Here is a 15,300-nt window from a genome sequence, read left to right as displayed (position 1 = left end):
CCAACTATCATGAATAATATATGTGTGTGTGTGTGTGTGTATTGTGTAGTATATATATAATAAGTATATATTAATATATATGTATATATGTAATATATATCAATTATATATTTATATTTATAAGTATATAATATATAGAGTATATAGTCATATATAATATATAAAGTATATATAAGTGTATATATAATATATAGTATATATTTATATACTAATATAACACAAAGTTTTTTGTGTTTTTTTTTTAGAGATAGAGATAGAGCAGGCAACCATGTGAGCAGTGGGGGTGGGGCATAGAGAGAAAGGGAGAGAGAGAATATCTAGCAGACTTCTTGCTAAGTGCAGAGACCCTTGTGGGGCTCAATCTCATGACCCTGAGATCATGACCTGAGCGGAAACCAAGAGCCAGACTCAACCAACTGAGCTGCTCAGGTGCACTAAACTGGCTTTCTTAAGTAAAGAATAACTACATCTTTATACTCCAGTTGTAGCAACTTTAGACAAATAAAAATTGGATAATTTTTTTTTAAGGACCGAATTTGAGTGAGGTACTATAAATACTGAGAATTCATCACAGAAACAAATTAACATCCTAGTGTTATATTCTTCCACTGAGACACAGTCCTACCGCACATTTCACAAAAGAAGGGGAGAACCGAGAAACGAGAAAATGTATCAGCCTCAAAATGCATTAACATAGAGTTCAGGCGGGGAGAGGTCTCAGACCAGGAGTATCACCTAGACTGGGGGTAGGGATAGTAAAATTAAGATCTAAGAAATCAGTGATTTTCCTACTGTATCCATTTCATGAATATATTCAAAAAATGGATTTCTTCTCTTTCACAACTTTCACAAGTTGAATTGTACTTACTTCTAAGTCATTCAGATGTGCTGAAAAAAACAAATGGACTGACACATTTTCTGACATGCTCTATAACTTCATGAATACATTGTAGAAATGGAGAATGGATAGAAATAGTAAAAAAGAAGACCGCAATTAGGACAAGTATAACAAATACCCCTAAAACCTCAGTGGCTTAACCCAAAACAAAACAATTTCCTTTCATAAAAATTCCAATTCAATTGTTCCTACACTAATTGGTCTCCTGGGTAGCCGTCCTCTAAATGGTGACCCTGAGATTCAACATTCTTCCATCCTGTGGCTCCAAAAACCACAGGATCCTTAGACACATTACTGGAGCCTGTATATGCAGAGATACATAAATCAAGACAATGTGTGAAGAACTACATGAGATGTTTCAGGCACTCAGCCTGAATGTGACCTACATCACTTCTTCTCTTACACCACTGACCAAAATTAGTCTCATGACCACAACTAGATGAACCAAGACTGAGAAACAGAGTTCCCCCTCTGTGTATTAAGGAACTAAACATTGGAAGAAAGAGTCTACTACAGGTCATGATTAATAGCCTGAAATTTAGGGATGTGTTTGTAGTATATTAAAGCGGTCTGATCTTGGTGTTGCTCCCAGAGAATATGTTTAGCAATGAATTAAGTGAAAAATAAGGAACAATAATATTTTTAAGTAAAATAGAAAAATACCAAGAGAAAAAAGAAATGAATAACTAGGAAATAAAATTCTATAATAAATATATTTGAACATCTTAAAATATGTATGCACAGATTAAAAAATGAAATTAAACAGTAATAAATATATGCTTCTACCTTTAGCATTACAATATGATCAGTTGTACAAATAATGTTAACAGAATGTCAATTTTCAAGTATGTTTTAAAAAGATTTAACTACAAGATAGAGTCAAGAGAGTAAAATATTACTGTTTTAAATTTTTTAAGAAACCAAAACTAACAATTTTATTAGTAAGAATTCACATTTCTTGATTATAAGGATAATACTTCCAATTTAGACTATATGGATCAGCTCATATCTATAGTAAAACTGTGAGTCAGCATTACTAAAGTTTTTGGAAAAATACTGACAAAATTTAGCATGTTAAAAGAGTACACTAGAAGATAAAATGTTTGGAAATACCACATACAAATGATAATAAATTAAGTGGAAATAATGAATCTGTTAAAAAAAAAAACAAAAACCTTAAGGCATTAAAATGCCTCAGTTTGAATATTCAAAATGGTCACAAGAAAGACAGAGTAGACCTATGTTTGCATACTAAAAGTTATAAGAGCCAATGCTATTTAAAAAAAAAAGTCTACAAACAAGTGTTGCAGAAAAAAATTGAAGCACTTTAAAAAAAAGCTAAATTCTTGTTAAAATCAATATATTAACATATTAACAATAAGTTAACAATAAAACTAACATATAAGCAATAAATTAACAATAAATCAGACCCTCTCAGCATGATGTTGACATGGTCCTTGCCTTGGTAGGAGTCTCTACATGCTTACCTCTTATTTTTAATGAAGGATATATTTTATAAGTTCTTTTGTTAGTAACTCTAACACTGTTCAGAATGTGATTGGTCATGTGCTCCATGAGCATATAACTCTGATAAGCAAGTATTCTTATCTGCAGCATACACAATGTTGCAAAATTCTGTCTTGAAATTATTAATAGGTAATTATCACGACAGTAACCCATTTTTAATAAGCATTGTAATTACCACATCAAACACTATTAAGACTTTCCAAATCCAAGACTGAGGTTTTGGGAGGAGGGGTGGAAAATAAGAAAGCAATGCTTGATGAGACTGACTTCAGGCATTAGTTTTCTTGCAGGGCTTGCCTTCGTACCAGAATTCATATTTGTCATTCTAGCCCTTTTCCTAAACTTTGTTATCCAGAAATCATGCTGATGGGTCTAATAAAAATAAACCGAAACAATTCACTGTCAATAATTTTTAACTGTATAGTTTATAATTTTTCTTTCAAACACAGGTAAATTGTATTTGGGGAATAAGTCAGTAACATGTCATCCTGATTTCCCACTAATTTATCAGGTAAAAATGTAATAAGTAAATCTAACAGACAAGGATTAAAAAAAAATCACTGCTTGGTCTGAATGTAATGAAATGCAGCAATCGACTAAGTGAAATTAAAGTAGGGAATATGTTTCAGAAATAAGAAGGCTTACAAAATGTTTAATGGATATTGAGAAAGATTTGTCTCATGTGTGAACAGTGTCTGCACACATGAAAACTTATTAAGCTAATGCCTCTGAATCTAATTTCTTTTTGAATTAAAAATCATCTTTAATCAAACCCTAACCTTTAAAGTTGTATGACCTCTATTACCCTGTGAGCAATATAGTCATGGCTAAGAATAAGTGAAAGAATTAGGAGAACACATTCTCAGAAAACTGTTTAAATGCCCTCAAGAATCTCAAGGTAACAAATATATTTCAGTATGAAAACTTCAAACTTCCATAAGCCTGCTTTATATTTATTTATATATATACATTTATGTATGTACATTTATGTATATATTTATATCTATATCATATTTATATATTTATATGTATAATATATTTTATTTAGATATATGATTTATATATTTATATTCACATAAATACATATCAAATAATTCATATAATTTTTAAAGGAGTGTAATCATTTAAATAAATTGTGTATATGTATTATATATCATATATATTGCATATCTATTTATATACATACAAATTTCTATAAATATAAATTATTATACTCTTTCTCCAAAAGTGAATCTTGGGGCTCTCAATGAGTAGTTGCTGCTTCTTAGGGCGAATGAAGCAGTGTAAGTATTAGGAGATTGCTAACTCTCATTAGTAATTCTGAAGTTTTAATTTTTTTAGATCTTAGCATACATGGGAGAGAATCATTCATTTGGTCTGAAAACGCTGGCAGTAGGATTTCAACACAATCTGGCAGCTCATCTTTCAAATTAAGTTCTCATTCCTCCTCTAATCCCCCCATTTTAGTCAGTATCCTTCCCCCCGCCCGACCCCCCACCCTCCGGCCCAGCTCCAAATACAGTTCATTTAATCCTCTTCTATGCCTTTAATCAAAATGCTCACTCACTGTGGATTACCTCTGGCCTTCCCCTCTACTTACGTAAACTGTGTCAAAACTCTTTTGAGAATTTGGTATGTTCCCTATTTTCCTGGCTAACATGTTAGCCTGTCATCATTTCATGGATGCTTGCGGAAGACCTGAGACTTCTGGGTCAGAGACAAAGGACGTTATTACTCAGATCTCCAATGGATATATAAGCCTTATGTTTTCATAGGTTCTCCTCCTCCCTCAGTTTCCAGGGGGACGATCCGGGGGCAGCCCAGATGAATGCTGCACATATAGTTTGTGACACAGCTAAGGAATCCTGAGCCTAGGAAACTTCCGATCTTAAAAGTTCTGCTAGCAAACCTGCCCAATCTTGGCTCCTGAGATAGACATTACCTTTATTATCCTGGTCAGGAAACAAATTGCTCTCTGCCCTGGAGACAGACACTATCTCTAATATTAGAGGCCGTTTGCTATACAAACATCCTTGAAAAGAGAGTTCAGAACAAAAACTGCTAAAAGACATGTAGAAATGTCATGAGGAATTTTCTCTGAAATCTCATCCTTCAAACTAAACCTACTGCTTTTATGGTAAGAGTCCACAGGACCCTCTCACACCCGGCACTATACTTTCTGTGCCATTTGACACATCATTCATGTTGTGTAATATAATTTATGTTATTTATCCAATTGCTTAACATTTGTATTCCATTTAAATGAATTATTTATTTCGTGTTGTCTCTTTAAGCAGTTTAAACTCAATGAAACTACAAATTATGTGATAATTCTTTTGTAGCCTCATAAAATTTAAGGGAATTATATTTTGAATAGCCACTTAAATATTTCCTGAATGAATGAAGAGTCAAAACTTATTAAATTCCATCCTAAACAATGTGCAAATAAATGGTAGGGGAGAGTAACCTGAGTTTAATCCTAACATGTTGTGGGGTAAAATTAGTTAAAATGTCCCTTGTTATTGCCTATATTTTACTTGTAAGATATCTTTTCAACCAATTTTATTTGGTGTCAGATATCAAGGAATATCAATTCTTATGAAGAATTCAAGAAAAATGTGAATATAAATATAGTCTTAAGTTTTAGAAGACAATAATCTTCTGATACAATTTGGAGTGAAGTCAGTTTTGACATATTATAAGGGCTTAATAAAACGATCTCCAAGGCAAAATCTTCAAATCTATATTTTATCAATTAAAAAAATAACAAATTATACATGCACAGAGTTTAGAAAGCCAAATAATTATACAAAACACAACCTCAAGTATTTCCAATACCCAGAGGCAACCTTTTCTAATTCATCTCTTAAACAGTCTTGGTTTTGCCTTCATATTTCTAAATGTTTAACTGCTACTTATAGACTGTTTTTCTTTTCATTTTCATATTGTCTTATTGATTTTTTCCTGTTCAAGAGTAGCCTTTACAACTATACTAACCCTTCTATACCAATCCTCTCTCTCCCATCTTTCTTATATCATACTTTTAGTTAAGTCAAGAGCTCTTGTTATCGATGGCTATGTAAGTATTCTGAACAGTTGAGCCTTGTAATATATTTCAATTACATTTCATTTCATACAACTTCTTCTTTGCCTTCTGTCAGTAACATCTGTACTTCAAGTCCTCAATTGTGAATGCTTCTATCATCACCCCGTTATTAAGCATTCTGTGAAAAGCATGAAGTTCCTCTCTAAAACCAGGCAGCTGATCAGATGCATCTGCTTCACAAAAACACCCTTCACAGAGTCTCTTCCAGCTTCAGTCTGTCTCGGTTGTCCTTGAGACCCAATGCACCACTATTGTCATGGTGTCTTGCTTCAACATCATCCTGGGATTCCCTTCTATATTCTCCTATACACAATCTCCTATTTTATTGTTATTATTATTACATCTCTTCCTCTTTTTTGATTTGATTTCTAGTTTTGGTGCAACATATATAAAAGTAGAGTCCTGGAAAAGGGAACAAGGCAGGAAAAAACTGGAAATTTTATAGGTCTAGAAACGTCTTCTAAAAAGGATCTTCTTTGGTATTTGGAAAAAAAGGAAAACACAGTGACTGGCTGTGTGAAAAATTCTAGTTTGGAAATAATTTTCCCTCCAAATTTCGAAAGCTTTACTCAGTTGCTTTCTTCCTGATTCCTATTGAGAAGACCTGTGCGTTTTAATTCCTAATTCATTACATGTGACCATATTGGAAAAAAATGAAAAACTCATTTTTCAGATCACTTTCTCCTAGTGTTCTGAATTGCATATTGATGTGTTTTGGTGTGGATCTTGTTTATTGCATTGTACTAGACACAAAGTTATTGAAAACACATGTCCAACTATGATAGGAAATTTTCTTAATTATTTAAAAAACAATTCCTCCACCTCTATTTTATCTGTTTGGAATTTTCATTCAAATGTTAGATCAGCTGGGCTAATTCTTTCATTTTCTTATCTTCTCTTTCTTGGTCTATCCCTTTGATAAATTTTGCTTTACTCTCTGTAAGATTTCAAAGTTATCTTTCATACTTTCTGTTGATTTTTATCTTATCATTTTTATTATTCCAAGAGTTCTTTTTTGTTTTCTGAAAATTCCTTGTTTTTAGTTTTCCTGTTTTTGTTACATACATGCAATATTTTCTTTTTTTTCTGAATACTAATTAAAACAATCAATGAATTGTGTTTTATTTCGTATTTTGGCCCCCTGAATTATCCTTGTTTCCTGATTTCTTTTTCTTCTTTCTTTTTCTGGGTTTATTTCTTTTGTTTGAAGACTGTCTCAAATGTGGGGGTATAGGGTATATTCACGTTAAATAGTTATGAAAGAACATATTGATAGTTCTGTTGATCAATAGGAGGCTCTATTGTAAGTGTATTAGTTGAATTATTGTCTCCAAGTTCCACACTTGTCAAGATCCGTAGCCTTTCCTCCAGTTTATAGGTTTTCCTGGACAGGAATTCTCTAATATTCTGCCAGGAAGGCATTTTCAGAATCAAATGTGAGAAGAGACCATATTGAATATGTAAAGTTTGACTTAATAACTGATTTATCTACAGTATGTTGCCTCCTGTTTCTGATGAATCCAAGCTTCTTAGTTCAAAATCTCTCCAATTCAACATCTCATATTAAAAAAATTTTTTTAAATAAAAATAAATTTTAAAAATTCTGGTTTTCTGTGGGGATTGACTAGGAAGATGGCAGGGAAAAGGAGGCGGTTAGGCATAGAACTGTTTGAGATGTGGACGGAGATCTGGATATGTAACTCTAATACAGACTTTCAGTCACTTCTCCTGTTTTTAAACTAAATTACATCTCACTCAAGAACTTAATGGCGTCTCCAGTTACTGAGCTTTTTAAGGATTCTACAGCATTACAGCATAGGTATGCTAGTTCTGTCCTTTAAATTGATGCCTTTGATTCAAGCATTCTTGAGTATGCTAAACAGTGGTCATTTCCTAATCTGATTCTTTTCCTTCAAAATTGTTTTTCCTTCATCTCCTCTCCCATTCTCTCTATCCTGTGTTTGTTATTGTTGTTTTATTCCTTTACTAGTGTTTCAGCATGGGTCTAGGGAGAAGACATGAAGAGTGCATTAAGTAGAACTAATTCTACATGTTTCTGTCAAACATACAACTATTAATTTTCAGATTCTCAGAAACCATATCCCAGCAAATGAAAAGTTGCAATCAACTATCTTTTGATCAGAAATATTGTATAAATGACTAGGTCAGATTTTAGAAAAAAAAAAAAAAAGTAAATCACTATGTGGTCATGAAATTGGCCTAGTTATAAAATATGCTTTTACTAAGAAATTATAGCTCATAAAATCCTTGGAATGGTTTTAAAATTTTTTTAAAAAATCATAGGTCATACAAGGTAAGGAACATAGTTCTAGTTTTCTCAAAATAGTAACAGAGGAAACAGCTTTCTGGATTGAAATAGTAAGCAATAAATAAAACAACATTTTGTAGTTGCTTTATAAAACCTATATGGTCTGGGGGTCCCTGGGTGGCTCAGTGGGTTAAGCCTCTGCCTTCACTCGGGTCATGATCTCAGGGTCCTGGGATCGAGCCCCACGTCGGGCTCTCTGCTCAGCAGGGAGCCTGCTTCCCCCTCTTTCTCTATGCCTATCTCTCTGCCTATCTATGATCTCTGTCTGTCAAATAAATAAATAAAATATTTTAAAAAAAACACTTATATGTTCCAATTCTTCTACTACATAAAATTTTAGAAAATTTTGTGGGAAGAAATTGCTAATTCGGATTAATTAATCTTCCCAAATTCATCAAAATGTTAACATAGTGTCACAAATATTTCAAAATATCTACCTAACAAAAACCACCTCATTCTATATCAGTCAGCATTGTAGCAAGTTTCTCTTGTGAAACAAAATTTCCTCATCAAAATAATGATGGCCTATCACTAAATTTTATCTTATGTAGGACTTAGCTCTAAATAATTAGATTAATGAGAGGCCTACATTTTCACTTTATGAAAACTCTCCATAAAGATGGTGACCTTAAAATTAATACTTCGGGGGCACATTTTAGAGACAGTTTAATACAGGGGTTCAAAGTTAAATTTTGATAATATTTGTTAGAATTTTTGTTAAATTCAAGACATCATCTGCCTCTGTTTATTGTTGCAGATATAACCTTCATCTGCAGATTTTTCTGTTTTTTGTATTCTATGCCCATTTTATCTTTCAAGTTCTACCAATGTTGATGACAGTTCCACTCGGGAACCAGTTATGAAAAGAAATAGAAATCTACAGTTTAGATGATGATTCTAAAACTGTGGCTCCAAACATGAAAACTGGTGCTATTATTTTAGTGTTTTCTAAAATAGTTAAATAGTTAAATAAATAAAGTTGCTTATTTATAGTTTATAAAAATTAGTATTTATTCAATCATGTAGTCCAACATTAAATAAAAATCCAAGAACAGATGAATCTTAAGACTATAATCCAACCTTAGACAATGGGGTTGCCAAATTTAAATGCAGCATTTATTTGCTAGTCATGTTCTTATTAACAATGACAGAACAAGTTTTAAGTTATAAAGATTCATGTAGAGAACACTTGAGCCAGAAAACTATAGTCTTCAATCAAGATTATATGTGGAATGATAGATTCCTCAAGTAAGTATCCATGTCTCTACTATGAAGTATTCTCATTAGTTGAAACATTTAACAATCTATTATCTGGAGGAATTTATTTATCCAAACTTTCAAGAATAGGCATAACCACTTAAAACATATGTCTAGATCCCAACAAGAAATTTCTTTCCTGAAAGTAAGGCATTACATGGAAAATTTAGGTTAGAGCAATCTCACATTTTTTCATAAGGTCCATAATTTAATACATGTTATTTTCTCAAATAATATAATTTAGACAGCTTTCTAATAAATCTTGGATACAAAGAAAAGAACTGAAAATAGCACTTCACTATGATAGGTATCACAGTGATATTTCACTTAAAAAACATAAAATAAGATTTTTGTCAAGTCCTGGCTGTAAGGGGAAAATCCCAAAGGAAGTCAAAGAAGAAGGAAACAAGTTAAGTGTCTTCAGTCCTGGCTGCTTGGAATGTGACCCAAGTCTTAATAGGCTAATCAGGCTCTGAAACTCTGGAGGGAGGAGTGCTATCATTTCTACCAAAGTGTGCAACATAAACTGAATGAGGTTCAACTGCGTCTGGACAGCAAGGGACATGAACAGATTGAAAAAGGTGGGCATATGGGGTGCCTGGGTGGTTCAGTGGGTTAAACCTCTGCCTTCAGCTCTGGTCATGGTCTCAGGGTCCTGGGATGGAGCCCAGCATCGGGCTCTCTGCTCAGCGGGGAGCCTGCTTCCCCCTCTCTCTCTGCCTGCCTCTCTGCCTACTTGTGATCTCTGTCTGTCAAATTAATAAATAAACTCTTTAAAAAAAAATAAAGAAGAAGAAAAAGGTGGGTATAATGCAGACTAGTACTGAAATGGCTTCGTAGTAAGAGGAGAAGAAAAAAAGTATTAAGTCCTTAAAAATGTCATTGCCCCCTTTCTATTTGATTTTTAACCCAGTAATATAATTGTTTAATTATTATTATTATTATTATTATTATGTATATAAATTATTATCAAACCTATTGGGGAGGCAGTGAAAGTCACAATCTCTTATTCAAAACCTTTCGGGAATGTTTTTTAGACTATTTCAGATTTTCAAAAGATAATGTAATACATATACCATGCATCACATAACATCCAGCAGGCTCTGTGGCAATAGTGTGTAATCAGATACATTATTTCCTGAGCAAAACTCATGATTATTCAAACAAAGTAGGGTAAATAAAGAGCATAAAGTCTTTTCTATTTTTCTATTTGAGTAATTTTAAATCAGATGTTGCCACCAAACTAGTTCATATCAGGTTTTGCTGAAAAAAATTACCAATAAAGTCCAACAAAGCAAGTAGCAAATACACTCATTCAATTTTTAGAACTTTTTAGATTTTAGAATTGTGTTGCAGGTACTGAAGTTGTGTGTTTTAAAACTTCATAACCAAGGAGTATCTGGGTGGCTCACTTAACTGTCTGCCTTTGGCTCAGGTCATGATCTAGGGTCCTGGGATTGAGTCGCACATTGGATTCCCTGTTCAGTGGGAATCCTGCTTCTCCCTCTCCCTCTCCCTCCAACCCTCCCCACTGTTTGTGCTCTCTCTCTCTTTCAAAAAAAAAAAAAAAGTTCTTTAAGACTTAATGACCAAATCTGTAATAACAAAAAAAGCACAAGTATGTATTCTAGAAAGTTATACGTGTAATTCATTTTAATTAAATTTAGTTTAATTAAAAATTATGATATGAACAGCCATACTGTTTCCCAGAGTGACTATTCATATGAAACTCTTAATGAAATCTTGCCATTTGCAATAACATGGCTGAAACTACAGAGTATTATGCTAATGAAATAAGTCAGTCAGAGAAAGACAAATACCATATGTGGAATTTAAGAAAGAAAACAAATGAGCAAATGGAAAAAGAGAGAGAGAGGCAAACCAAGAAACAGACTCTTAACAATAGAGACAAACTGATGGTTACCAGAAAAGAGGCAGATGAGGGGATTAAATTGGCGATGGGGATTAAGGAAGGCATGTATTGCATGGAGCAGTGGGTGTTACACACAAACAAGGACCCATGGAACACTACATCGAAAACTAATGATGTACTGTATGGTGGCTAATATAACATTTAAAAAAAAGGAAAGAAAAAAGAAGAAAAAGAGGGCACTTGTGATGAGCACCTGGTATTGTATGGAAGTGTTGAAATGCTGTATCATATTTCTGAAATTAATATGGCACTGTGGGGCACCTGGGTGGCTCAGTGAGTTAAAGCCTCTGCCTTCGGCTCAGGTCATGATCTCGGTGTCCTGGATGGAGCCCCACGTTGGGCTCTCTGCCAGCAGGGAGCCTGCTTCCCCCTCTCTCTCTGCCTGCCTCTCTGCCTACTTGCGATCTGTCTGTCAAATGGATAAAATCTTAAAAAAAAAAAAAATGGCACTGTATGTTAATTAACTGGAATTTAAATAAAAACTTTAAAAAATTATATATGGGGGCACTTGGGTGGCTCAGTCAGCTAAACACCTGCCTTTGGCTCAGGTCATGATCCCAGGATCCTGGAATCAAGCTCCACATTGGGCTCCCTGCTCAGCTGGGAGTCTGTTTCTCCCTCTCTCGCTGCACTTTTCCCCCTTGCTTTTACATACTCTCTCTCTCTCTGTCAAATAAATAAATAAAATCTTTTTAAAAAAATAAATAATTACCTATGAACAAAACTAGTAAAAACAGTGTTGTTGTTGTTGTTGTTTAAGTATACATAACTGGAAATATTTGATCAGGAGAAGGGCCAGAGGCTATACTGTGGTGAGATGGTGTATGGGTGTGACTAACCTGTGTGCACTTAGAGTAGCACGCAGGATACAGGTGCCTGACTTACGCCAGGGGATGACTAAGGGGTTAGAAGGTGTTAGAATGAATGGGACAGGTCTTCTCTCTCATTCTTTCCAGGAAGGGAACAAGCATCCAGGTGCATGATAAATCACAAAGGCAGCCCTGCCATTCACTTCCCAGTCACCTGAATAACTGAATGAGATGGTGCAACAAATTGCAACAAATGTTACAGTAAGTAAATCATGTGTAATTCCAGTCACCTTCCTAAATATACAATCCTTGTCCCACACTGCAAAACAAAGAAAAGGGACACAATGAAAGATAAATAGAAAAACAGGAACTAAAACAGGAACTGCTCACTTGTTACTTATGTCTGAATTACTTTGAGAAGAGCAAAAAAAAAAAAAAAATTTATTCTAAAAGTGGAGAGTTAAAAAAAAAATGCAAGTTCTCATCAAAAGGCAGTGGAATGATGGATTAAACCTGTGCAAAAGAACAAACTGAATGTAGGCCCTTGATTTTTTTTGGTGGGGAAGAAGTTAAGGAGACCAAGAAAATTTTAAGTATATTTGCTAACAGCAAAAAGTGGAAAAATGAGACTAAGAACCAAAATAAATCAACAAACACTTCCCAGGTGGCACAGCATTGCCCAAGGTACTGATTGCCTTCAACACAGGTGGATCAAAAACAGTCTACCTAGAGATTTTGGTCATTCACAAGCCAATTCAAATAGTACCTTGTACATGGTGTGCCTTTACAAAAACAAGAACAGCTAAATTCATACAGAGGTAAAGTTAACAAAACAAGTTACAGTATGAATTGTTTATTTTCCTTATGCAGTTATAAAAATGCATTTATATACTTCTATATAAAGGTAGGAAGTATATACATTCAAACCTAATGACCATTGATGGGATCATCAGTAATATTTATTGACTTCTTGTTACTCTGGTTCTTAAATATTCTATAATGAAAATATATTACTTTCACATAAATATTATGAAAATTCCTAATGGAGACTCTTTCTTCAGTAAGTATATAGTAAATGAGCTTTTGTTATCTTACATACTTTTTATCCTCAACTAAACAGAATCCTATGCTTTGGAATAAATCATAGGTTTTCTCAATAGATAGAAAAAATGGATCTCAAGCTGTAGGACAGAAAGCCATAGTAGACTTAATTATAGTTTTCTGGGAAAGTTACTTACAGTATACATCCACTCTGATTGACTTTATCGCTGGGGACCCCAAGCCATTCTCTGCTTTACAGTAATACCGGCCTCCTTGGTGACGCTGAATATTTGTAATCCTCAAAGTCTCATTGAAGACACTTGAGTCTTGAAATCTGTCAGAGGCACTTCCTGCTGTTTTGGTCCACCTGATCTGAGCAAGCATCAACAGAGATTGTTACTTTAGGTTGGTTTTCTCAAAGAAAAATCAAATAGCCATTACTCATTCGAAGAGTCTGCTTTCGGAGATGCTATATGCCATTCCTGGCAAGTTATTGGAAAAAATTTTAAATTTGTATGCACAATTGAATTTTAAAAATTTGACTGCAAGGTCACTGTTGTATAGCGTATGTAACTCTAATTCAATTGCAAGGAATTCATGAATAGCTGAATCAGTGTGGGGGGCAATATAAATATAACATAAAGGGAATTGGAATTAAACACATGTAATATGTTGGAAATATGGATTAGTTTCTCTTTTTGTTGAGAATTTAAATTTTTCTATTTTTCAAACCCTCCTAAGATACTTTTTATTTAGTAGATACTTTTAGATACTTTTTATTAAGTAGATTCTTAATGACTTTTCAGACATGTTATGTTATTCTATTTTAAATTTCCTACTTGATTTGGATAATTTGAGCAGATTAGTCTAATGGCTTATTGAGATTATGTATAATTATATATACCTGGCTGTTACAAGTGGTTTTTTTTTTTTAAAATGGCTTTGGTCTAATAAGTCTACAAATGACTTGTCTGTTCAGATAATTAGTATTCACTTTATATCAATAATTATTTTCAAAAAATGTGTAAACTTTTCCAAAGAGAGAATTTCTATTTAACTGCCAAAACACTTTGAATATCTAAAACATTTCATTATAAACAATAACATTCTCTTAAACACAGCTGTGTACAACAGACTTAGTTTTGGCTAGCAATAAAGACTGGCATTCAACTCCAATTTTATGTATCTTAGTTTATAAAACCTGAACGAAAGCCACATAATGGTACTATAAAGTGATACAAAGTGGTAAGTAAAGAGGATTTAGTTTTACTTCTCTCCTTGTCCCTCCTGGATAAGATATTTATTTTTATTTGTTATTTTTAGGTTGATAAATGGTTGATAGACATCCTTGGTCAGATATATAAGAAGAAACATTGAGAAATGCATCTAAAGACTGAGTCTTCAAAGATGAAATCCTATAATACTGCCATTATCTATGCTATTTTCACGTAATGTTTGATCTATAATCAAATGACATAAAAAGTATCTTTTAAAAGTTCTCCAATCATTAAAACATCAGTATGAATATAATCATGTCTGTCCTTAATTGTGAATGAAATGAAAATTTTACTTATTTATAAAAACTGGGTAATTCATAAAAATAAATATTTATTCAACATCTTCTGTGTGTATGGAATACACACAAAAATAAATGGCAAGACTCCTGACTTCAAGCAATTTATAAGCTAGTTACTAATATGCTCATAAAAAGACAACATGTAACAAAGGCACTGGTTTTTTGTTCTTCTTTAAACAGATGATAATTCTACAATAATTGTTATTTCTAGGATATAATCTGAGATAAATAAAACACAATTCCAATTAAGATACCAAGTTTTTTGACTATTATAATATAATATACAATCATATAATATAAAATTGATTTTAAAATAATATATATTTCAGATAATAAAAAGGAAGTTCAAGATAAAAACAATTCTGGAAATGGCCTAGCCCTTCCAGATACTAAAAATGTTATTAAGCTGCAGTGATTAATTAGGGTTATACTGGTACAGTACTAGAAATCATTCAGAAATAGGGGACAGAGAAAGCAAGAGTGTGTGTGTGTGTGTGTGTGTGTGTGTGTGAGACAGAAACACAGAGAAGACAGAGGCAGAAACAAAGAGAAAAACAGGGAGAGAAAAAACTATGATGAAAACCAGCAGTTATCCACATTGTTGGTCTTCAAATGCCTTTATATTCAAAAATTATAAGGGATCCTAAATAATTTCCATTTATTTAAAATGATTATATCCATTCACAATTATTGTATTAGAAATTGAAGCTGAGGCAATGTTAAACTATGTATTATTAACTGATTTAAAATTATATTCATAAATCGATGACATCTTAACACAAGGAAGATTTTTAGTCAGAAAACTATTTTCCAAAACAAAAAGT

At 33.1% G+C, this 15,300-nt stretch overlaps 1 protein-coding gene across 1 annotated transcript in view; it reads right to left on the bottom strand.

Moving 5' to 3' along the window:
- MDGA2 (MAM domain containing glycosylphosphatidylinositol anchor 2) overlaps positions 1-15,300 on the bottom strand; it is an 845,496-nt gene that overhangs the window by 388,580 nt on the left and 441,616 nt on the right. Inside the window, exon 3 of the mRNA XM_044231999.1 lies at positions 13,098-13,272. Within this exon, the coding sequence (XP_044087934.1) occupies positions 13,098-13,272 (175 nt within the window). The remainder of the gene's footprint in view (positions 1-13,097; positions 13,273-15,300) is intronic.

This window comes from Neovison vison, chromosome 13 (genome assembly GCF_020171115.1).
Source record: "Neovison vison isolate M4711 chromosome 13, ASM_NN_V1, whole genome shotgun sequence".
In the NCBI taxonomy this organism is placed as follows: Eukaryota; Metazoa; Chordata; class Mammalia; order Carnivora; family Mustelidae; genus Neogale; species Neogale vison.
This window is presented reverse-complemented; position numbering and strand designations above follow the sequence as displayed.